At 43.8% G+C, this 22,966-nt stretch overlaps 1 protein-coding gene across 1 annotated transcript in view; it reads left to right on the forward strand.

Annotated features, from left to right (window-relative positions):
* PHKA1 (phosphorylase kinase regulatory subunit alpha 1) overlaps nt 1–22,966 on the forward strand; it is a 140,602-nt gene that overhangs the window by 36,116 nt on the left and 81,520 nt on the right. Inside the window, 6 exon segments of the mRNA XM_077485894.1 lie at nt 19,114–19,212; nt 19,284–19,430; nt 21,260–21,313; nt 21,467–21,589; nt 21,690–21,785; nt 21,872–21,979. Coding sequence (XP_077342020.1) covers nt 19,114–19,212; nt 19,284–19,430; nt 21,260–21,313; nt 21,467–21,589; nt 21,690–21,785; nt 21,872–21,979 — 627 coding nt within the window.

Genomic DNA, 22,966 nt, shown 5'->3' on the forward strand with positions numbered 1-22,966 from the left:
CTCAGAATCAATGTGAAAAGTGACACTATGGGTAATCCCTGTTGGGGGTAGGGAGCGGGAATAGAAGGTGGTCATGGGGGGTAAGGGAGGGGGGAAAGGGTGGGAGGGCATAGGCAGAGAGAAGGCGGAAGGGAGAAAAAAAGTAAGGAGAGAGAGAAAAGACGGTATAATAACTTTGAAGAGGAAGTAGTAACAATTATAGGCATGGCAGCCCGCTCCCAGTACAAAGAACAGGGGTACATGGAACATAACATTTGTAAACATCAATTGTAGGAGTCTGGCCCAATAGGTCAGGCAGAAAAGAGGAGTAGTCAAGACAAAAACAAAAATAAAAAAGGCCACTAGGTGGCTCCAAAAGGTAAACGGTATAGAGAAAAAAAGCCTGTCATAAAGGCACAAATCAGTGCGCCCCACACAGTGATCATAGGAACACCGTGGGGCGCAAAACGAAAAACAAAAAAAGGGAAAAACCCGTAAGGGGAGGGGGGGGGGGGGTTGTGAAACAAAACCACAGAGCCGGGCAGCTCCCAGCACCCCGGCCCCACGGGTAAACCATAATCAGGTGCGACCTAAAGAGTAAACCAAAGAGCATAATAAGTAAAATTATCTTAGTGGTCATCAATAAATGCATTTGTAGACCGGCATAAAATAGAGAACATCTATGAGTCATAGGGAGTAAGGATGTGCAACAGGCCCTACGAGGGGATCAGATTAAACATAATAACTGTAAGGTATGGCAAGAGCAACATAGAGGGGGCCGTTACAGGTAGTGGAGTGCAAAGACAAGACCTGAGATCTGTCCAGTAACTATCAAAGTCATAACGAAGCACCCCAACTATAGGGATAGGGAAGAGGGGGGCACAGCAACAGGGGTTGTAAAAAAAAAAATACAAAAAACCTGTAAACAAGAGGGTTACTCAGCAGGTGACTTATTTGACCCATACGGGTCCGAGGACATCACAAGGGAGGACCCCAGTGGTGGGAAGAGAAAACAGGCCCGGGGGGGGGGGGGCCCACTGGATCGGGTCAGTCGTTAGGGTCCTGAGGCTGCGGAGACCGAGGGGTGCGCTTGCGACCCTGCTTCTGCCATTGCGGGGTGTAGGGTAGACCTGGGGTGGTCGGTGTAAACGGCCAGTCGGGTAGTGCAACTTGAGGCAGTTCAAGCGTACTAAGAAATGTAGGCAGGTCTCCCAATGTACGAAATACAGCGGTTTTACCCGCATGGTGCACTCGAAGATGAAACGGGAAACGCCATTGGTATTTGATCTGTCTTGCTTGTAGGAGTTGCGTGAGGGGTCGTAGGGATTTCCGCATTGCCAGTGTTTGGCGGGAGAGATCAGGGAGGAGCATGATGGGTGTTTCGTTGAAGAGCATCGACTGCTGCGTGCTGGCGGCCCTTATAATGTTCTCCTTTATTTTGTAGAAATGGACACGGCACAGTGTGTCACGGACGAAGGAGGGGTCAGGGGTGCGGGGACCCGACGTACGGTGTACCCGGTCCAGTTCAATCGGGTCATCTTTGGGGCGTTGGAGTATTTGGTTGAAGATAGCCGTCACAGCTGCAGGTAGATTCTTGGGGTCAACCGACTCGGGTATCCCCCATATACGTATGTTGTTGCGGCGACTGCGGTTTTCGAGGTCGTCCTGTTGATATGAGAGCTGCTGGAGTAGGACAGTGTGGGTATTGAGGATCCGATCATGTGATTGTACAGTGTCCCGCAGGCCATCTACTGTGTTATCCACATCATCAAAGCGTACCCCCACATCTTTTCTCAGATCAGAGATCTCTTTCCGATATGTTTCCTCGATCCTATGCACACAGTGTTCAAAGTCAGCTTTAGTGGGTAGAGATCTCGTGCAACTGTGCAGGGATCTGATCTGCGATTCCATGTCCCATCCATCTCCCGATCCCAGGGAGGCATTAGAGCGGCTTCTGGTAAGCCTGGGGGAGAGGGCAGTGTCCTCCAGAATGTGAGAGCAGGCTGTGGAGACGCACCTGAGATTGCAGGGCTAATTCGGAGCGCGCCGGGGATGGAGGGGCCGGTGTCCGTTTGGATGCTGGTCGGTGCTGTGAGGACAACCTGCCATGGCCGAAATAATCATCCAGGTCCCCTCCTGGGTGACGGCCATTGCCGCCCTTGTGTGCTTTGAGCTTGTCTTTCCCCATGGAGCTGCGCTTGGTCCGGTTTACTGTCCGAAATGAGGGCCGGGGGAGCCGGGAGCTGAGTGTAGGTCCGACCTACCTCTCCATATGTCGGGTCAGGCCCTTATAGGTGAAAGTCTAGATCATTTAGGAGGGCCTTGCATACGGTAAGATGCAATCATACAGTTACAATCATGAGATAGTTCAAGGTGACATCCACCGTAGTAATTCTGGGAGGTATTTTGGCTTATTATCTGAGAGGATTGAAAGATCATCCAGGTAAAAGCAATGTAAAGTTGTCAGTCCCCTGCTGCATTAGGGTGAATGAGTACACATTGATAGCCAGAACAGAGTCTGTAAACAGAGGGAGTATGAGGCTGCAGGGGATGCTTGTAGCAAGGATGCCTGCCTGGAATAGTGGGCCAGGAGAGCAGGCTGGGTGTTACAATCAAACGTGGATGGAGGACCACAAGTAGATGTTAATAAAGCAAGTCTCCGTGAGGGGGGGGGGGTGGAAGGGCAATCAGGCCAGCGCAAGGAGGCAAACCGCGGCCGCAATTGTAGGCCCGGAATGGCCGTGGATCACTTTCCCGGGCAGCAGCTGTAGGAAACTCCGGGGATCCTTAGGCCTCAGTAGGCCGCACTAGGCAGGAGCCGGCCGCGGGCTTCCCGAGGACCACGGAAGTCCGAAACTGCCCCAAATGAGACCCGGGCGAGGGGGGAGATGACAGGAGGGGGACCGATGACAGCCCCTTACCTCTCCCGCCGGCGTGGCCCCGGTGTCCTCAGGCGATCCTGGAGGCCAAAGATGGCGGCGGCCGGCGGAGGATCCAGCGGCAGGTCCGGGCGGCTGGGAGCCTCAGTTCTGGGAAATAAGCGTCCAGAACCCCGTGCCGGCACAGTGCGGTCCGGGTAGAGCAATTTTGGTGGCAATTGTGTGCGGTGGTGGGTGGATGGCGATGGATAGCTCCGTGAACGGCTGGAGCTCCTCAGCTACACGTCCACCGCCATTTGCGTCAGGCCACGCCCCCCTCACGAAGTAATTTTTAGATAAATTCTGATATAAAAATTCTCAACCTTAGGTTTATAGAAAAGAGAAAAAAACGAATTAATAAAGAACACATAAACAGCATTAATCAGTCCTAGATAGCCACATGAAACCCCATCGGGAACATCCATATCAGATGTAGTCTCCCACCCTCATCCAAAATCTCTCCCCCCCACAAAAAAAAAAAGTTGGGGAAGGGGGGAAAGGGGAGGGATTTTGGATGAGGGTGGTGTAGGGGAATTCAGCTTCTAGGACCACCCAGGTAGGTTCAGGTAATGCAGGAAGACTTCCGTAGACCCCCAGGCCTGGAGATATCAATAATGTAACACGAGACAGGTTTGCAATGCTTCAGTTTAAAGATATCTACTTTACTAGGCAAAGGGAAGCAAATTTATACAAGTCTAGGGATAACAAGGGAGGAGTTTATGAAGCTTTACACATATACAGAAGAAATAGCTTCTGTCAATATTTTACTTATTAGCTGGTGCCATAAGACAAAATTCACATAATTTTTACTACAAAATATATGTATTTTTGAACAGATGTCGTTATCTTCTCTAAAACAAACGCAAGCCTGAGCTAGGTCAAACTCCCCTGTGTGTGTGTGTGTGTGTGTGTGTGTGTGTGTATATATTATAGTGTAAAAATAACCATGAGAACGTTTCTATAGATAACAGTTTAAACGTGTGTGGATTTCAACTTGAACTCACATTGTGAGTTTTTAATAATTTTCCTGTAAAACATAAAATCTTGAACAAAATGGAGTCTATCTTGCTATTGTTCTTTACAATTCCCCTCTTTGAGACATTTATATGACTCACTACTTTTCAGTTATGTAATCTTTCTTCTATCATAATACATACTAAGATAAACTCTATTCACAGCAGCAGGATCAGGAGTTCGGGATGCCTTAACAATTATGCACATTATAAGCTTATAACAGGCATATAGGAACAAAACAAAAAGAATAATTATAGTTATGGCAGCACTTTTTAACCATGTAAGTATTCCTATTCCAGAATTTAGGTTTGCAAAATGATCCCATGTCTTAGCAGTGTTTCTATTTTTATCTTGTAATTTGCTTACTTTCCGGTGTTGTGCAATTATATCATAATAATCTGGTACGTCAATACTTGTGTTATGAAACCAGGTACAACACTCATAATCTTCTGTGTTTTCACATATCTCTGTTAAAGCAGCACTCATGCTTTCTATGGCTAACTCGTGTAGTTCCAATTGTTTTCTGATTGCCCTAGTTTCTATATTTAATTTAGTAATATCAGAATTCTTTTCCATTACTTCATCAATGATTCCAGTGTAATTATTCAACCTTTTCATTAAGTCTATTCCCCACCCAGTCCATGAGGGGAACCAAGCCCATGCCATATCTTTTTCAAGAAATAACTCCCTTTTATTGCGGTGTTTGAGGGTGTACCTAGGATGCATGCTAGCTTCAAGGAGGTGTCTTCCCTTGCTATCTCCTACTACGCCCATGATGGGGACTAAGGCTGCAAGATAACACCATCCCTGGGGTTCAGCGGGGATCCAAGGGTCACAGATTTTTCCACAACAAATATAAATACTGTTTCCTAGAGCTCATGATCGTTTGTTGAATATTGTCATTTCATCAGAAAGACTGGAAAAGGTTAAACTCGACAATAATTTTCCTACTGTGGAACTGGAGCTAAAAAAGTTTATGATAGTGGTGTTTAGGGAAGGTTCTGAAGTTTGAAAGAAAGGATTTCCAATTGATGCCATTGAAAAGTTAATTTTAGCTTGTTGGCAAACTTCAGCTCCGTTTGTGGAGTTTCCCAACCTAAAACACCAGTCTGGGAAATGACTTCTACCAATAATTTGTAAAGTAAGGGTATTATTTGAAAGCATTCTTGTGACATTTGTAAGGATGACAGGAGGTGTACCATTAAGGAGGGGGGTGAAGTTTAGAGGTACTGCCATTAGGGGGATCCTAGCAGTGCTAGGATGGAGTTTACTACATATACAACATTTTTTTAAAATCCCAGATTTCTGGGCATAGCTATATTTAAACTTCAATAATATTTTATCTGTAAAACTTTGAGTTTTCATTTCTCTTGTGTCTGTCATGTATATTATTCATATTATTCTGTTGTAGAGTGTTAGAGGCTCCACAAATACTCTTTATGGGTCCCAAATCTTCAGGATGATAAATACAGTTAGTTATCAGCAAAGTTGGCAGGAACACTGTCAGGGCAGCCTATCATAAGAGGCACAAGGCCTTCCCAGAAGTCCGTGTTGAAATAAGCAAGGTAATCTAGTTCAAAGTCTTGACCATCTGCTTCACTTCTATGTGCTTTATCTTTGCCTTGCTTCTTAGGGTCCTAGGATCCTTAGGATCTGCAGATGAGTGAATGGTGTAGATGGATATATCAGATATTCATGTTTTGCTTTGTGAGGGTTCTTAGGGTTATTCCGAATGCATGTGATGCATCTGGAAACGTATGCCTTTACAAGAGAGGGCAGAGCTGGAATGTAAAAATCCTTACCCAAAAGTTCACATGTGACTTTCCATTCTCCTGGGCCAGGACCCCTGCCAAAGTTTTACAATTTTCCCTTGCAAACAAGTGAAACATTTTCCCAGGGCCACTGTATATACTACAGGGGAGTCTACATAGCCCTGCGGCATTCTACACTATGTCATTTGGCGATTTATTAAATTAAATGCAAAGATAGGTTGTGAAAAAAATGCATTACAAAGGTCAATGACCGAAAAATACTCTGCATCGGATGGTATGGGGGTTAGGAGTGATGGCACGTCAGGCACTGTGGGAGCGATGGGTATCACTGGGTTGTTTATAGCCCTGTGGTCTTGTACAAACCTGTAAGAGCCGTTCGGCTTCTTTACTGGGTTAATGGGGGTGTTGTAGGGTGACAGTGTCTCTTTAAAAATTCCTTGCTGCAGGAACCTTTATACCATTGGAGCAACTCCTTCCTCTTTTTCTTTTGAAATGGGGTATTGTTTGTGATAAACTGGCTGTGCCCATGATTTTTAAAGCTGCCTTGTATGGGGTATAAAAAGTAAGACCTGCATCCAAGGAGCTTTTAGACTATACCGGATCATCTGGTGGAAGGAGATCACTATCCTCAGTGTAATATATTGGTATTACCTTGGAGTGTACGAAGACCCCTCCTTCAGTGGTAATCTTCCCATCAAATCTCTTCCCAAGAGGTTCACAGGACATTTTGTTATAATCCTGAAACAATGATGCAAGACTGTTGCACCCCCCCCCCCCCCCTCAACATCATTTACTGGTAAAGGCGGTGTTTTGTATGTTTTGGTAAGTATCCCATTAATTCCCATAGAAGGTTTAGCAATTTTGGTCTCACCTCTGTAGTAGTCCTCGCTGAGGGTGCTCCTAGTCGGTCCTGAATCGGTTAAAAATGGAACAGTCCTATATTTAACATATAGGGTCACAATTGGTTGCTCATTGTAAGAGTGTGAGAGAGATCAAGGGAAATGCTGGGATACTACCTTCTGGGCAGCTTCATTTCAGTTGTTGATTCCACTGTATAGGGAATCGGGGACCCTGTTTTGGGGCAACTTGATTCTGTTGGCTAGATTGGGGTCCCTGTGTATGCATTTGATTTTGATCTTGAGTATTTGGGTTATTCCATTCATAAGGACATTGATTTCTCCAGTGCCCCTCCTGTCCACAGTTAAAACATGTGCGGGACTGCTGGGGAGGGGGGTCTGAAAAAACCATGCCCTTTCCCTCTTATTCTTCCTCTGCCTCCATCTCCACTGTCCCATTGTCCGCAATTATCTTGGGGAGGCTGGGTTAGCACTCCACCCTGATAATGGGTACTCGCTGCTTTCTCTTTTATTACATCGAAACACCCTGCTGCTTCTTTCTGTATTAAAGTTTCCTGAAATTGGTCAATCGTCTCTGGACCATTCCCATATCATTTGTTTTGACCACCAAGGCGAACTGGGGTTTTAGATTATTCATATAAGTTTGAATAAACAAAGCTCCCACATCAGTAGTTGTAGCTAATCCAGCTTCTGTTGTCCAATTTTCATGAAACCTTTTCCAGAACTCAACTACAGTCTCTCCTGACTTTTGTTTGCATGCAATGACAGTAGGGAGGGAACTTTTTATTTTTAAATACTCTCATCATTTCAGTCTCTAATTCCATCTACATGGTGTTCCTACCTGGTACTGTGTTTAACCCATATGTTCCCACATTTCTAGTGTTAATAGTGTTTATAGTTGCAACATTTGCCCAGTTCCAGGAACTGGCGTGTCCTATGATGCCATCAATGATAAGACGCATATCTTCCTGTGTGTAATTTCTACCCTTACAGGCCTTTTTTAAGTAAGGTAAAGTACCTCCTGCAGAGGCGGTGGGTTTGGGGCAATGTTTTACTATCCTGTCAATGTCCTCAATGTCTATTACCTTTTTCAACATTTCATTTCCAATGGTCATGAAAGGCGCTTGAAGATTAGGGTTATTATATACAGTTCCACTCTTTGTTTGATGGGGACTGAATATTTTATCCCTCTCAGTGTTTACCTGTTCTTCCTCCTGCTCTTGGCCAGGTGCTGAAACTACCTCTCCTATAGCTCCCTGATCTTCTGGTTCAGCTACCTCGACTTGTGCTCTCTTCTTGCCTCTGTGGGTGCTGTCTATTTTGTTGTGGAGTGGGAAAGATCTGCTGTTGTGGAGTGGGAGGGACCTGCCGTTGTCTGGTTGCATAATGTCTAGCCAGAAGATCAATATCTTCTTTTCCTAAACTCGGTTAGACATGTACATAACATATGCTGATGGAGGATGACTGACTATTGGCAGGGATGGGGCTGTTGGGTCAGGGACAGCTCTTTTTATCGGCTTCTTCTGTTTCTGGTCATAATCTTCCTTACTTAGACATTTGGTGGGCTTTTTCTGTTTCTTATTGTCCCTCTGAAACCGATATGGGGCATATTTTAACCAGTTCTCCCCTCCCTTTTCCATATAATCCATATCCCATTGAGGATCCCCAGGGTACCAAGGGAAAGTTCTCTTATCTCCTAAACACAATCCTTTAATCATGTCCATATGAAAATTATCGTTGTTACCATTCCGGGAAAAGGGGTCTACACTGTGTATGGGTTCGGTCCATCCCGCTAAATGTGAAACCCATGGGACTCTAAATTCATAATTTGTACCACAAATTCTGGCTACAAAATCTTTACACATTTCTCCTGGGTTGGGAAGAGGGGGAGGATCTTCTTTACCTTGTTTCTGACCCATAACAGTGGGAGCCGACTGTTTTACCACGCAGCCTTCTGATCCACACAACAGATTATCTTATAACCTCTAAGCGACAGAAAGAAAAAGCAAAAGATTTTGGGGTCAGCGGAGTCTCTTTCCTCATTAACCTCCTCATATTTCTTCCCAAAAGAAATGTATCTATATATGTGTATGCAGTACTGCTTATCTTTGTGGATTTCCCAAAAACCCTCCAATATTAACCTCTGGTGTGGTTCTCATCCCCTACTAATTTATGGGTCTAAAAAGCTTTAAATCAGAGCTGGGGCAAGGAATATTTCGTCAATAAAGACAAAGTACCTACCCTCAGATGATTTTGCTTCTTTTTTTTTTTTCCCGTACAGAGCCCCCAGTTGTAGGGAAATTCGGCTTCTAGGACCACCCAGGTAGGTTCAGGTAATGCAGGAAGACTTCCGTAGACCCCCAGGCCCGGAGATATCAATAATGTGACACAGGGATAACAAGGGAGGAGTTTATGAAGCTTTACGCGTATACAGAAGAAATAGCTTCAGTCAATATTTTACTTTACTTTTACTTAGCTGGTGCCATAAGACAAAACGCACATCATTTTTACAACAAAATATATGTATTTTTGAACAGATGTCGTTATCTTATCTAAAACAAACGCAAGCCTGAGCTAGGTCAAACTCCATAGTCTTAATAAAAAAAAAAAAGACCAGCTAGGTATAATTACGGCAATTACCATACTTAAGAAAACCCTACTTAGCACTGCAGACTAAGGAGACAACCTCTTGCTGAACACAAGAAGAGATGAGTCAAGATTGGTGTTCAGGGGTTTTCTGGTTTATTCTGGGCAGGTTTACAATTTATATGCACCATTATCAGCCAATCATTGCATAGAACATGGGTGTGGTTATTACAGAGGTGTACATTACATATCATTATGTTATCTGCTTTCATGAGTCAGTCATGAGTTCTGTAGCCTAGACATATTGTGACACAATTTCTTTATTTAGACAGTACAGAATAAAACTGCTTATGCAAGCTATATTTCTTATATGTATGCTTTATAGGAAAACTGCTACAATCTGTAAATACAGAGTTTAAACTAACTAATAGGTTAACCCAAGTCACTTTGGTTCAGCCATATCACAACAATCCCCTCTTTAAGTCATGAAATCAAACCATGAACATGACTTATTTCTTCTCATTGTGACATACTCATCCTGGTGACCATAGTAAAAGTTTAAGATATATTCTATTAGCTGCAGCTGGGTCGGAAGGTCAAGTACCTCGGAAAATCATGCACATAATAAACTTGAAACGGGCATATAAAAGTAATATAATAAGCAAAATCAGTACAACAAACATCGCAATATCCCTAATCCAGGAATCAGCATTGAGACCAAACCCCCCATGTTACCCAGGGGGCCCCCAAGCAATTATTTTGCTTTTTCATCATGTCAATACCCCCTTAGGCTCCTGAGAGGAACCATGCCCAGGTCATGTTCTTTTTCAGAAACAATGACCCAGCATAACAGTGTTTGAGGGGGCATCCAGGACGAACACTAGCCTTGAGCAAGTGACGTTCCTCACTGTCCTGAGAATCACCACTATCGGAACCAATGAGGCCAAGTAACACCATCCCTTGGAATCATTCAGAATCCATGGATGGCATGTTCTTCCACAACAAATGTACGTGCTGTTGCCCAAGGCCAGTTCCCTACCTGTTGGGCACCCTCAGAGAATCCTGCAAGAGCAAGCTGTTAAAGTAACTCGGCCATCTCAGTATGGGGGTCAGAGGTATGCATGAAGTAAGGCACGATCTAAGGTGTCAAACACTGTGGAGTTCCTGTAGATTGTGAATACCCATCCCCACTATGTCCAATGAGTGTGTTATTAGTGGTGTTATCTGGTAGGCCACATATAACCTTAAGGCTCCCCCTAGAACACAGAGGCTGGTAGATGACATGTGAACCAATACATATATAATACATTGCCTATGGTAGCATCCCTTCAAACAGTATATACACTGAAATGGTCGAGCATGTCCTGGGCACACTACAACAATCCCAATATGCCCCCTGACCCTCACCCGGACCACCTTCTAAGCATGCAAAAACAGAAAACAACAAACACGTAATCTCAGCTGCTTAGCAATTGTCCATGGAGTGCAAAAGGGAGGAAGGGGCGTGACAGTCCATAGAAACAAGTGGGAGGGGCATGACGGCCTTTAGGCCAAATAAAAATAGTCCCAAAGAAAAGATCAAAAAGAAAAGTCTCTTGGATGGCTTCTGAATGTCCATTAAATTTGCAGAAAAGGAAGGAAAAGGAAATGTCTACATTATAACTCTCATTCTGCTCAACTTTTTCCAAAACCTTTTGGTTTAATTGTGTGATCACTCATATGTACAGACATGAATTCTCTACCCCAAAACACTGCCTCTTTGTAAGGACAGAACTTGATATCCACAGCCAGACTGGAACTGATGCGTTGGGCAAGATGGGGGACTTTCGGCTGGCATATCTGGATCTCTTTCATGTGGTGCTCACGGGAATTTTGTACCCCAGGTTTGTGTCATGTGGCTCCCCCTTGAGGTATCATTCGCAGGAACATTTTCCAGCAGGAGTCCGCCTTTAGTCATCTGAGAACCTCCTATGGTATTTGAACAACAAAGATGAACAACGAAGATTTCCATGTTAAAGCTGTAGTCATCACTTCATCTGGGTAGGGTATAGGGCAGGGTATGAATTAGGGATGCACCGAATGGGTTTTTTGGTACCGATACCGAAAATGAAAAATACACTAGGCCGAAAACCGATACCGAAACAGCACCGATACCGAAAATCACTGTTTTTAAAAAATATTTTTATACAGGAGGGGGTCAGAGACTGGGGACATGGTACAGGAGGTGGTCAGAGACTGGGGACATGGTACAGGAGATGGTCAGAGACTGGGCACATGGTACAGGAGATGGTCAGAGACTGGGCACATGGTACAGGAGATGGTCAGAGACTGGGGACATGGTACAGGAGATGGTCAGAGACTGGGGACATGGTACAGGAGGTGGTCAGAGACTGGCGACATGGTACAGGAGGTGGTCAGAGACTGGCGACATGGTACAGGAGATGGTCAGAGAGAGAATGTGGTACAGGAGGCATCCCCCATTGCAGGCCAGTGTCCCCCATTGCAGGCCAGTGTCCCCCATTGCAGGCCAGTGTCCCCCATTGCAGGCCAGTGTGCCCCATTGCAGCCAGTGTGCCATTTTGCAGCCATTGTGTCCCATTGCAGCCTGTGTGCCATTTTGCAGCCATTGTGTCCCATTGCAGCCTGTGTGTCATTTTGCAGCCAGCCTGTGCAGGGAAGAGAGCCGCCTCCGCCGCCTGTTTGCTCACAGCGCCGGGAACATCACAGCTTTCATTTCAATAGCTGTGTTCCCGGCCGCGCGCCGTCACACGCAGCCCCTCCCCCTTGTCCGGGCACTTTGATAGACAGATCATCCGTCCAATCCTGCGGATGATCTGTCTAAGTGCCCTGACAAGGGGGAGGGGCTGCGTGTGACGGCGCGCGCCCGGGAACACACAGGTATTGAAATGAAAGCGGTGATGTTCCCGGCGCTGTGATCAAACAGGTGGCGGAGGCGGCTCTCCTGCGCTATACACCCCCCATGATGGGCGTCATCAGGGGTGGGGGGCGGAGCCCCGCCCCCACCCAGGCCACGCCCCATTTTTGGCTCCATTATCGGACGTTTTTCTCTTTCGGCAAATTGCCGAAAAGGGCATTTTCGGCCGATATGTTTCGGAGGCCGAAATTTCGGTGCATCACTAGTATGAATGGGGTGGGCATTCCTTCATGTGCATAGGGCTGTGGGTGAATGTAGGCTGGCTGGGGCAGATACTCCTCATCTGACATGAGTAATCACAGAATCTACCTGATCAATTCAGGCCTTAACCATTGGAGATATTAAAAATAGTATTCTTAATTGACTCAAACATAAGTAAAACATGCAGGAATGAAAATGTTTCTCAGCAAGAGTTTTCATTATATAGCTTCAATATATTTAACTAAACATTTTTCCAAATCCAGTATTATAGCAGAACTTCAACAAAACTTAAACCTCTTTAGTTTCTTCTATTCCTGGGACCCAAGTGGACCCGAGGGACTTAGGACAGAACATTTTACCCAGCCACATATTCTGACTCAGTCTCCCGACTGCAAATATGTCTGATCACCAGCAACAAACAAAACATTGATGGATAGATATTTCATCATCAACCCTTCATGACTGACACCCTGGGAATTCAGAAGGTAAATATCCAGAATAGTCATTCTGATTGCTTATTTCAAATAAATCCTTCCCATCACATTTTAGTACCCCATGGACTCAATATATGCAGCAATGTATCTTGATCCCAGTCATTTAATTTCAGTAACTTCTTCAAACATTTTTCCAAATTTCACCCTTCTTTTACCAAAATGCCTTTATCAATTCTTTTAATTTAACCTCAAACTTTTAGGGAAAATATAACATGGGCCTAAACACAATATGAGACAACTTGTTGTGCACATTCCAGACACACACTTAAAATATTTTTACTAATCGAAATGATACCCTGTGTGTTCGTTAAGCACAATACAACCACTCTCTCATTCCACATTAATTTGGCCATTCCATTCATCCTTCATTTGTCCATAACCCCTTCAAACCTTAATATTTTTCTCTCTAGTGTCCGGAATTACACAACACAGTTACTTCTCTTTTTCTTTACTAACCCCAATTCCTCTGGCGTAGCGCCTGGAATATACAACTTCCCTTTTGTTTACTTTCAAATTCTGGACTCTTAATTATAATATTCTCAACCCTGTCAAAATCAATATTTTAAAATCATTGTTAATACAGCTTAAACACTTTTAAAACTTTGCACAAAAATTAAAAATTTTAAAAAAAATTTATTAAAAATTTGCACAAATATAGCACATTTGCTGTTATCAGAAAAAAACACCTTTTAACTTCAATAATGTAAGGATAGGCAACCACACCCAAAACAGTCTTAAAGTCAGACTCTAAAAAATTTGTATCTGATCAGACTCCTTTAAAAAAAAACATTTGGTACCAGCGCATACATATGTCATCAGTGACATGTTGCATTCCCCTTTTAATGTTCCCAATTTACTATGGAGTGGGCATGGGCTTAATATATGCCCAACACTTTTCATGAATAGACTGACACTAGTTGCAACATTTTAACAATAAACATGTACCTTTTTTATAGATAACTTTTCTGAATCAAATCCTTCTTTAACATTCATTCTCCACCTCCGCAAGTCTCTCTGACTCGCTGACTATGAAATGCAAATATAGAAGTATGCTCCCCACAAAAGGCATGGTTGGTGGTTTGTTCCCCTCTTCCACCCAAAACAAAATAGCAGATCTCTGCGAGCTGATATGTACCTCCCTGCATTGTGCTAAACAGTACTTTGGACAGGAGGGATCACTCAAATAGTAATCTGTCTCTGTCCAAATCCGTGATTCAATCCTCTTAAAGCACCACACACAGATGAGTACCCTACTCTGTCCCTTGCACCTGCCCACTTTAGCAACACTCTGTCATGGCTGGATCATAGGACATATATCAACTACCCAACAATTTATCTGAATTCAGAAAACAAAAACCATCATTTACTCTAAATTGGAATTCCAAGACAAGACAAAAATTCACATACACATAAAATTAAGCATTTCTCTCTATTAACTTTCCTCTACCTAGGTGTCCGTCTTATGAAACTGCAAACAGGGCGACCCCAAGGATTGCCACTGATCACAGTCCACAAGCAGTCCATGAAACAGAAACAGTTGCGGGAGAAGTGTTTAAACATGTTCTCCCTCCGATGATCTCTGCACTCTGAGAATCTTCACTGATCAACACAGAAATAGTCAGTCCATGAAGCTGCGACCCTAGCTCCTCACCAGAGATCCATGTCAGGATTCACACCCCCAAACCCACCAGCTCAGAGGTGGAGAATCGGGGAGGGATGAGGGAATCCGAGGGGGAAGGAGGAAGATTCATAATCTCCCTCTACCTCACTCAGACCCCTCCAAAACCGTAACCATGTCCCCCTGTCAGTGCATCCAGCAGCAGTTTAATCACTGCCCAATAAACCAACATCTTGGTGTCTCTATGAATCTCCGGTACCGTAATCCTGCAAAAGTCTCACGAGACCCCAGCCCCAGGGCTGCTCATTGCACGAGGTGGGGTGCTTTCAACAAGGGTTCTAGCTTCCCCACCAGCGCTCTCTTTTTACCCTTGGTTGAACCTTTTCCCGTGCCTGTTGCCAAACGGGGATCTGCACTGATCTGCACATTCTACCAACCCACCTATACCGACTCATTATAACTTCAGCAAACAACAATAAACAATCAACAAACAGGTTAATTCTACACAAAAAATCCTTATTTTAACAACACCTTTTATCTGATCCAAATGAAACTAGCTGTGACACTTTTTAAAAATCCTTATTTTAAACAAAACTCTCTCTGTGTTAATTTCCTTACCTGCTTAAAACCTCCTATCTCGGCTGTCCTTTAAAATCGTTTCCTCAAAGATACTTCATGATCCATAAATTATCACAAATATCTCCACATTGCTACAGCAAACATGAGAAAATATCCCTCAAGCTCGGTATGCAATGCCAGTAAAATGTCCCCTTTAAATCTCAAACAAACTCTGACTGCTAACTTCCCCTTTTTAAAAGTATTTTCCTTCACTTTTTTTTCTTTCTCTAGGTGTCCGTTTTTAAAACGGCTTTGAAATCGGCTTGTCTAAAAAGAACAATGCATTGATAAACCTTGCAAAATGCACACCTTAATTTAAAAAATAACTCAAATCTCTCTTTTACCTTCTTACTTCACTTACCTTACCCTCAACAATGTAGGATGTTCTTAATTAACACCCTACTCACTTAATCTCATCACACCTGGACATTCTCCAAAACACCCACCTACCTTCAACCTCCTCCCATCTAAAACGCATCCCTTTTACAAACTGCAAAAAATACCATTCTGATACCCTTCCAAGAGTTACCAAAACACATGTTAAACATGTGCAAACAAATTATGCACTTTTCAAGCAGAATCAAGCACCTGTCATTTCAGAGCTCTATAACCAACATACTAGCAAAGGGGAGAAGTCCTATTATTCATATACTATATCATTATCTCTTCAAAGAATACCTTAGCAAACTTATATGAACATGCATATAACAGTACTTACCCTTTCCATGATACCTAAACATAACAAGGGAAATTTACTTCACGCTAATCTAATTTTCCACTTTTGGGACATCATATAACAGTGAAAACAGGGGCTGCCTTACCCCATACAGCCCTGTATCCCACACAACACAACAGATATCTTATTACTTTAACCACTTAAGCCCCGGACCAATTGTCAGCCTAAGGACCAGAGGTCTTTTTACAATTTCTCACTGCACTGCTTTAACTGGCAATTGTGCGGTCATGCAATGTTGTACCCAAACAAAAATTTGCGTCCTTTTCTTCCCACAAATAGAGCTTTCTTTAGATGGAATTTGATTGCCTCTGCGATTTTTATTTTTTACGATATAAATGGAAAAAGACTGAAAACTTTTTGTTATAAGAAAGATCGAATAAACTCAATTTTAGTCATACATTTAGGCAAAATGTATTCAGCCACATGTCTTTAGTAAAAAAAAATGTCAATAAGCGTATATTTATTTGCACAAAGAATTATAGCGTCTACAAACTAGAGTACATTTTCTGGAATTTACACCTCTTTTAATTTACGACTGCCTATCTCATTTCTTGAGGTGCTAAAATGGCAGGGCCAGTACAAACCCCCCCTAAATGACCCAATTTTGGAAAGTAGACGCCCCAAGGAAATGGCTGAGAGGCATGTTGAGCCCATTGAATATTTTTTTTTTTGTCCCAAGTGATTGAATAATGAAAAAAAAAAAAAATTACAAAAAGTTGTCACTAAATGATATATTGCTCACACATGCCATAGTTATATGTAGAATTGCACCCCAAAATATATTCTACTGCTTCTCCTGAGTACGGGGATACCACATGTGTGGGACTTTTTGGGAGTCTAGCCACATACGGCACCCCGAAAACCAATCACTGCCTTCAGGATTTCTAAGGGTGCAAATTTTTGATTTCACTCCTCACTACCTATCACTGTTTCGAAGGCCATAAAATGCCAAAATAACACAACCCCCCCCCCCCCCCCCCCCAAATTACCCCATTTTGGAAAGTAGACACCCTAAGCTATTTACTGAGAGGCATGTTGAGTCCATGCAGTTAACGCTGCAGTTATGTGTTTAGTGTTTTGTAAGTGACAGTGATCGATCAATACTGCACTTGGGTGGGCTGGGCGGATGGGCAAAACGCAGGTGCTAGCAGGTATCTGGGCTGATCCTGCTAACAATGCGTTTTTTTGGAACCCTAAACTGCTGGGGACGCTAATATAGATCTGATCAGATATTGATCTGTTCAGATACTATACCACTACGGGAGGTGTATGCTTTGCGCGTGGGTGTTAGCGGTACTGGCACTAACCTAGCGCTGCCTGGGGCGACATATATCCTATCTGACCCTAAAACCTAATTGATATCACCCGCCGGGTGATCGGGGAGTTAAACCTTTATTGGGTAATAAATGGTGGGTGCCCTGATGCTATAAAAGGCAAACTAACTAACCAGCGTCACCCGTAACACTTATACAGTGATCACTGGTGAAATGGTTACCTGGGGGCAATCAGGGGATTAAAACTTTTTATTAGGTAGTATATGGGGGTCCCTGACGCTATATAAAAACCTGACGGGGAACCTAAATAACTTACGAAAACCCTACTTGGCACTGCAGACTAAGGAGACAACCTCTTGCTGAACACAAGAAGAGATGAGTCAAGATTGGTTTTCAGGGGTTGTCTGGTTTATTCTGGGCGGGTCTACAATTTTATATGCACCATTATCAGCCAATCATTGCATAGAACATGGGTGTGGTTAATACAGAGGTGTACATTACATATCATTAATTATGTCATCTGCTTTCATGAGTCACAGTCATCAGTTCTGTAGCCCAGACATATTGTGACACAATTTCTTTAGACAGTACAGAATAAAACTGCTTCTGCAAGCTATATTTCTTATATGTATGCTTTATAGGAAAACTGCTACAGTCTGTAAATACAGAGTTTAAACTAACTAATAGGTTAACCCAAGTTACTCTTATATGAACTTATAAAGATGGAGTCACTCTGGTTAGCCATATCACAACAATGGAGTCTATCTTGCTATCGCTCTTTACAGGTGGGAGACTACATCTGATATGGATGTTCCCGATGGGGTTTCATGTGGCTATCTTGGACTGATATAATGCTGTTTATGTTTGTTCTTTATTTGTTTTATTTCTCTTTTCTATACACCTAAGGTTGAGAATTTATATACCAGAATTTATCTAAAAATTACTTTTGAACTACTTCGTAAATTTTTCCTGATGAAGCCGCTTTTGGCGAAACATGTAGAAGTTTTTGGACGTGGTCTTTTAAGTGTGAGATTGCAGCATTAACGATGTCGCTAATAGGGATTTTGTGTATATACCTATGACTCTAAATATATGTCTGTATCCATCTTTTTATTTGAGTGTTATGTATAAATAGAATTTTATTTTTATAATAATACGTTGTAGTGTATATTTGAAATATGTACCCTTAAAATCCCTTATCCAGTACTTTATTGAAACTCCTAAGGTTTGACCTCATATGATATGGTTTTGGTAAATCTGAAAGAAAAAATTGGCAGAAATCTGATAGCCATGACCCTTAAAGCCCCATAAACACTATCTTATCACTGGTGACACCTCCCTGGCCAGATGAGCAATGTGTCTCTTGCTCATTCACTTGCCAAGATCAGCAAGGTGCTGCTCCCTTGCATGACAAATGAGCGTGATGTAAATCTCTTGCTAGCTAGAGGGTCAAATTCTCTCTCCCTTGCTAATCGGGATGAGCAAGGTGGTGACCCCCTTGTTGGCTGGAATGAGCAAGGTGGTGACCCCCTTGTTGGCTGGAATGAGCAAGGTGGTGACCCCCTTGTTGGCTGGAATGAGCAAGGGGGTGACCCCCTTGTTGGCTGGGATGAGCAAGGGGGTGACCCCCTTGCTGGCTGGGATGAGCAAGGAGGTGACCCCCTTGCTGGCTGGGATGAGCAAGGAGGTGACCCCCTTGCTTGGCTGGGATGAGCAAGGTGGTGACCCCCTTGCTTGGCTGGGATGAGCAAGGGGGTTAATCCCTTTCTTGGCTGAGCAAGGTGGTTACCCCCTTTCTTGGCTGAGCTGAGCAAGGTGGTGCCCCCCCCTTGCTTGGCTGGCATGAGTAAGGTGGTGTCCCCCCCCCCCCTTGCTTGGCTGGCATGAGCAAGGTGGTGTGCCCCCCCCTTGCTTGGCTGGCATGAGCAAGGTGGTGCTTCCTTGCTAGTTGTGTGAAGAAGGCATTGCTGCCCTGTTGGCTGAATAAGCGAGGTGGTGCTCCCTTGCTGGTCGGGTGAGCGAGGTGCTCCCTTGTTGCTTATCTCCAGCTTTCTGATGCTCCGTTTTTGCACATCTTATGGCTTTATGATAAAAATCCATCTCTTCCCCAGGCTGCCCTGGAAGCATTGGATGAGCTGAATTTGTTTGGTGCTAAAGGTGGCCCCCAGTCTGTTATCCATGTGTTGTCTGATGAGATCCAGCACTGTCAGGTACGGTGACACCCTGTACTTTTGTTATCCTTGTTTCTGCCCCTTAGTAACCATTTTCCTCTTTTTTATAGTCTATTCTTCAGTCCATGCTTCCCAGAGCTTCCACATCCAAGGAGATAGATGCTGGTGTTTTTTCCGTCATTTCCTTTCCAGCCTTTGCCGTGGAGGACGCTCAGTTAGTGTACATCACAAAACAGGAAATCATTAACAAGTTACAGGTATCATTTCATTGAAATATGAACCTATGTACATCCTTCTCTTTTGGTTCCATAATTCCTTTACCAGATTTGGTAGGGTTGCATTAGTCCTCCTATTTCCTTTCCAGCTTCATGCCCAGACTATTAATTTTGATGCAGCTCCTTATACCTTCGGGATAAAGAATATGCTTCAGTTGCACTGCAGAGAAAAAACAAAATCCCAATCTATAAGAAATGGAAACAAAGTGTACAATTTTTAGTAGTGAAGGAGGAAATCCATATTTTCGGAGTATAGGATAGGAGTGCAAAGGGTATGACAGTGGACATTGTCCATAAGGGTAGATGGAAGAAGGTATGGCATCAGGCAGTATGAGTACAAGAGAGAAGTGAAGGGAATGACATTGAGCAGTATCTATAGCGGAGTAGGAGATGATGTTGGCTAGTATCTGCAAGAGAGGAGTACACAGCATAGAACTGAGGAAGATATCTATAGGAGAGGAATGGAGAGGGTACGACAGAGGCAAGTATGTGTACAGGAGAGGGGTGTGGAGGGTATGTCAATGGACAGTATGTACATGAGAGGAGTGTGGGATGGTATGACAGTGGGCAGTATGTACAGAAATGAAGTGTGTAGGGAATGAGTGGGCAGTATGTACAGGAGAAGGGTGTGGATGGTATGCCAGTGGGCAGTATGTACAGCAGAGGAGTGTAGAGGGTATGCCAGTGTGGGCAGTATGTACAAGAGAGGAGTGTGGAGGGTATGACGGTGGGCAGTGTTTACAGAAGAGGAATGTAGAGTGTATGAAAGTGAGCAGTATGTACAGGAGAGGAGTGGGGAGAGGGTTTGACAGTGGGCAGTAAGTACAGGAGAGGAATGTGGAAGGTATGACAGCAGTTAGTATGTACAGCACAGGAGTGTGGAGGGTATGACAGTGGGCAGTATGTATAGGAGAGGGATGTGTTGGGGGTGACAGTGGGCAGTATTTACAGGAGAGGAGTGTGGATGGGATGACAGTGGGCATTATGTACAGGAGAGGAGTTTGTAGGGGATGATAGCGGGCAAGTATTTACAGAAGAGGATTGTGAAGGGTATGATCGTGAGCAGTAAGTACAGAAAAAGGGTGTGGAGGGTATGACAAAGGGCAGTATTTACAGGAGAGAGGTGTGGAGGGTATGACAGTGGGCAGTCCATACAGGAGATGGGTGTGGAGGGTATGACAGTGGGCAGTATCACATGAGAAGAGTGCAGCACAAATGTCAATGGTCAGTATCCATAGGAGAGGACTGAGGAAAGTATGACTGCAGGCAGTATGTGTTCAGGAGAGATTTGTAGAGTAAATAGTGTGGATGAGGGGAGGGGTGTGAATATAAGACAGGGAGAGATGCCAGAGAATGGGGGAGGGTCAGTTATTGGCTTTTGTTAGTTTGCAAGGGGTGTGGGAATTTTAAAAGAAAAAACACAAAAAATATTAAATTAATATTATAAAAAAAAAAAAATTAAGTAGTAAAATAAATATTAATGATTATTTTAGGATTTATATAGTGCCAACAGTTTTGCAGCTCTTTACAAAGTGAAGGCGGACAGTAAAGTTACAATACAATTCAATACAAGAGGAATCAGAGTATATAATATATAGCAATAAGTAAAAAAAATAAACTACACAGAAATGTTGTGATTTGGATTGTGTCTTCATATCCTGTGACCAGATTTCTCCTCTTAAGATTTAGTTTTTCTCATCTGCCTGCCCCCATCCTCCTTCATGTATTTATTTCACTGCTGTATTAAAGTAGTATGCCCCAATTTTATTGTTGTTTTCTTTTGATCAGTGTCTTTTTTTTCTATTGCACAGGGTCGGTATGGTTGTTGTCGATTTCTGCGTGACGGATATCGTACTCCAAAAGAGGTATAAGCCCTCCCCAAATATTATTGTTCGGCGATCTAAAAGTGACTAGATATTCCTTTTTAGACTTTATATACGCTGTCTTCATTTACTGTAACATTTTTATTGTGTGTTTTTTGTATACCTGAAAAATTCTTTCTGATGAACATTGTTCAGGATCCAACCCGGCTGTATTATGAGCCGGCAGAGCTGAAGCTGTTTGAGAATATTGAGTGTGAGTGGCCTCTGTTTTGGACATATTTAATCCTCGATGGCATTTTCATCGGTGATTTGGAACAGGTGAGGCCTGGCAGGTGTGTAAAGTTGGAACCTGGTAAACTGGAAGTGAACACGTCCCTTTTTAAAAAAAAAAATGTATTTGTGTTTTTCCTCCTCCCAGGTGCAGGAATACAGAGAGGCTCTGGAAGGCGTCCTCATCAAGGGGAAGAACGGTATCCACCTAGTTCCAGAATTGTACAGTGTTCCCGAGGAGAAGGTCAGCCGACATGAAAATTGCTGGGCCAGTATTAGAGAGGGGCAATATTCTGGGAATTAGAGATTTTCCCCCCTTTTTTTTTTCAGGTGGAAGAAGAGTATAGAAATCCGCACTCTGTAGACCGAATAGCCATGGGGAAACTTCCACATATGTGGGGGCAATCACTTTATATTTTAGGATGTCTGATGTCTGAGGTAATCAACCGCGTGTCTCCTCTACCCTTATCTCGGGATCTCTCTGCATGCCCCCCCCCCCCCCCCCCTTGACTCTACACGTCTTTCTCCCCCCTCTATGATGTCGATGTTTCTTTTGGCCCCTCCCTATCTTTTATTTATTTTTTTATTTTTTTTTTATTTTTCCTTCTCTTGCTCTCTCCACGTTGTTTTTATTTTATTTTTTCTATCTTCTCTTTCTACACATACCTTTCTTTTGCTCCTGCTCTTGCTCTTTCTTTCTCTGCAGTTCCCCCTCTGTTTTTTTTTTTTCTTTCAACATCCCCCCCCCCTTTTTTGTTCTTCCTCACTGGTTTGCTCTTGTTATCATTTTCTTTCTTTCACAAAGTCTCCCCTACATCTCTCTCCTGCACGCTCTGTCTTTTTCTCTTTCTCGTGCTCTCTCTCTGCCTCCTTTTTTCTCTCTTAAACACTCTCTTGCTCTCTGCACCTCTCTCGTTCTCTCTGTGCACCTCTCTCTTGCTCTCTGTGCGCCTCTCTCGTTCTCTCTGTGCGCCTCTCTCGTTCTCTCTGTGCGCCTCTCTCGTTCTCTCTGTGCGCCTCTCTCGTTCTCTGTGCGCCTCTCTTGTTCTCTCTGTGCGCCTCTCTCGTTCTCTCTGTGCGCCTCTCTCGTTCTCTCTGTGCGCCTCTCTCGTTCTCTCTGTGCGCCTCTCTCGTTCTCTCTGTGCGCCTCTCTCGTTCTCTCTGTGCGCCTCTCTCGTTCTCTCTGTGCGCCTCTCTCGTTCTCTCTGTGCGCCTCTCTCGTTCTCTCTGTGCGCCTCTCTCGTTCTCTCTGTGCGCCTCTCTCGTTCTCTCTGTGCGCCTCTCTCGTTCTCTCTGTGCGCCTCTCTCGTTCTCTCTGTGCGCGCTCTCTCGTTCTCTCTCTCGCGCGCGCGCTCTCTCGTTCTCTCTCTCGCGCGCGCGCTCTCTCGTTCTCTCTCTCGCGCGCGCGCTCTCTCGTTCTCTCTC

This window comes from Lithobates pipiens, unplaced genomic scaffold (genome assembly GCF_037356315.1).
Source record: "Lithobates pipiens isolate NorthernLeopardFrog02 unplaced genomic scaffold, aLitPip1_a1.2 Scaffold_1, whole genome shotgun sequence".
NCBI classification, from domain to species: Eukaryota; Metazoa; Chordata; class Amphibia; order Anura; family Ranidae; genus Lithobates; species Lithobates pipiens.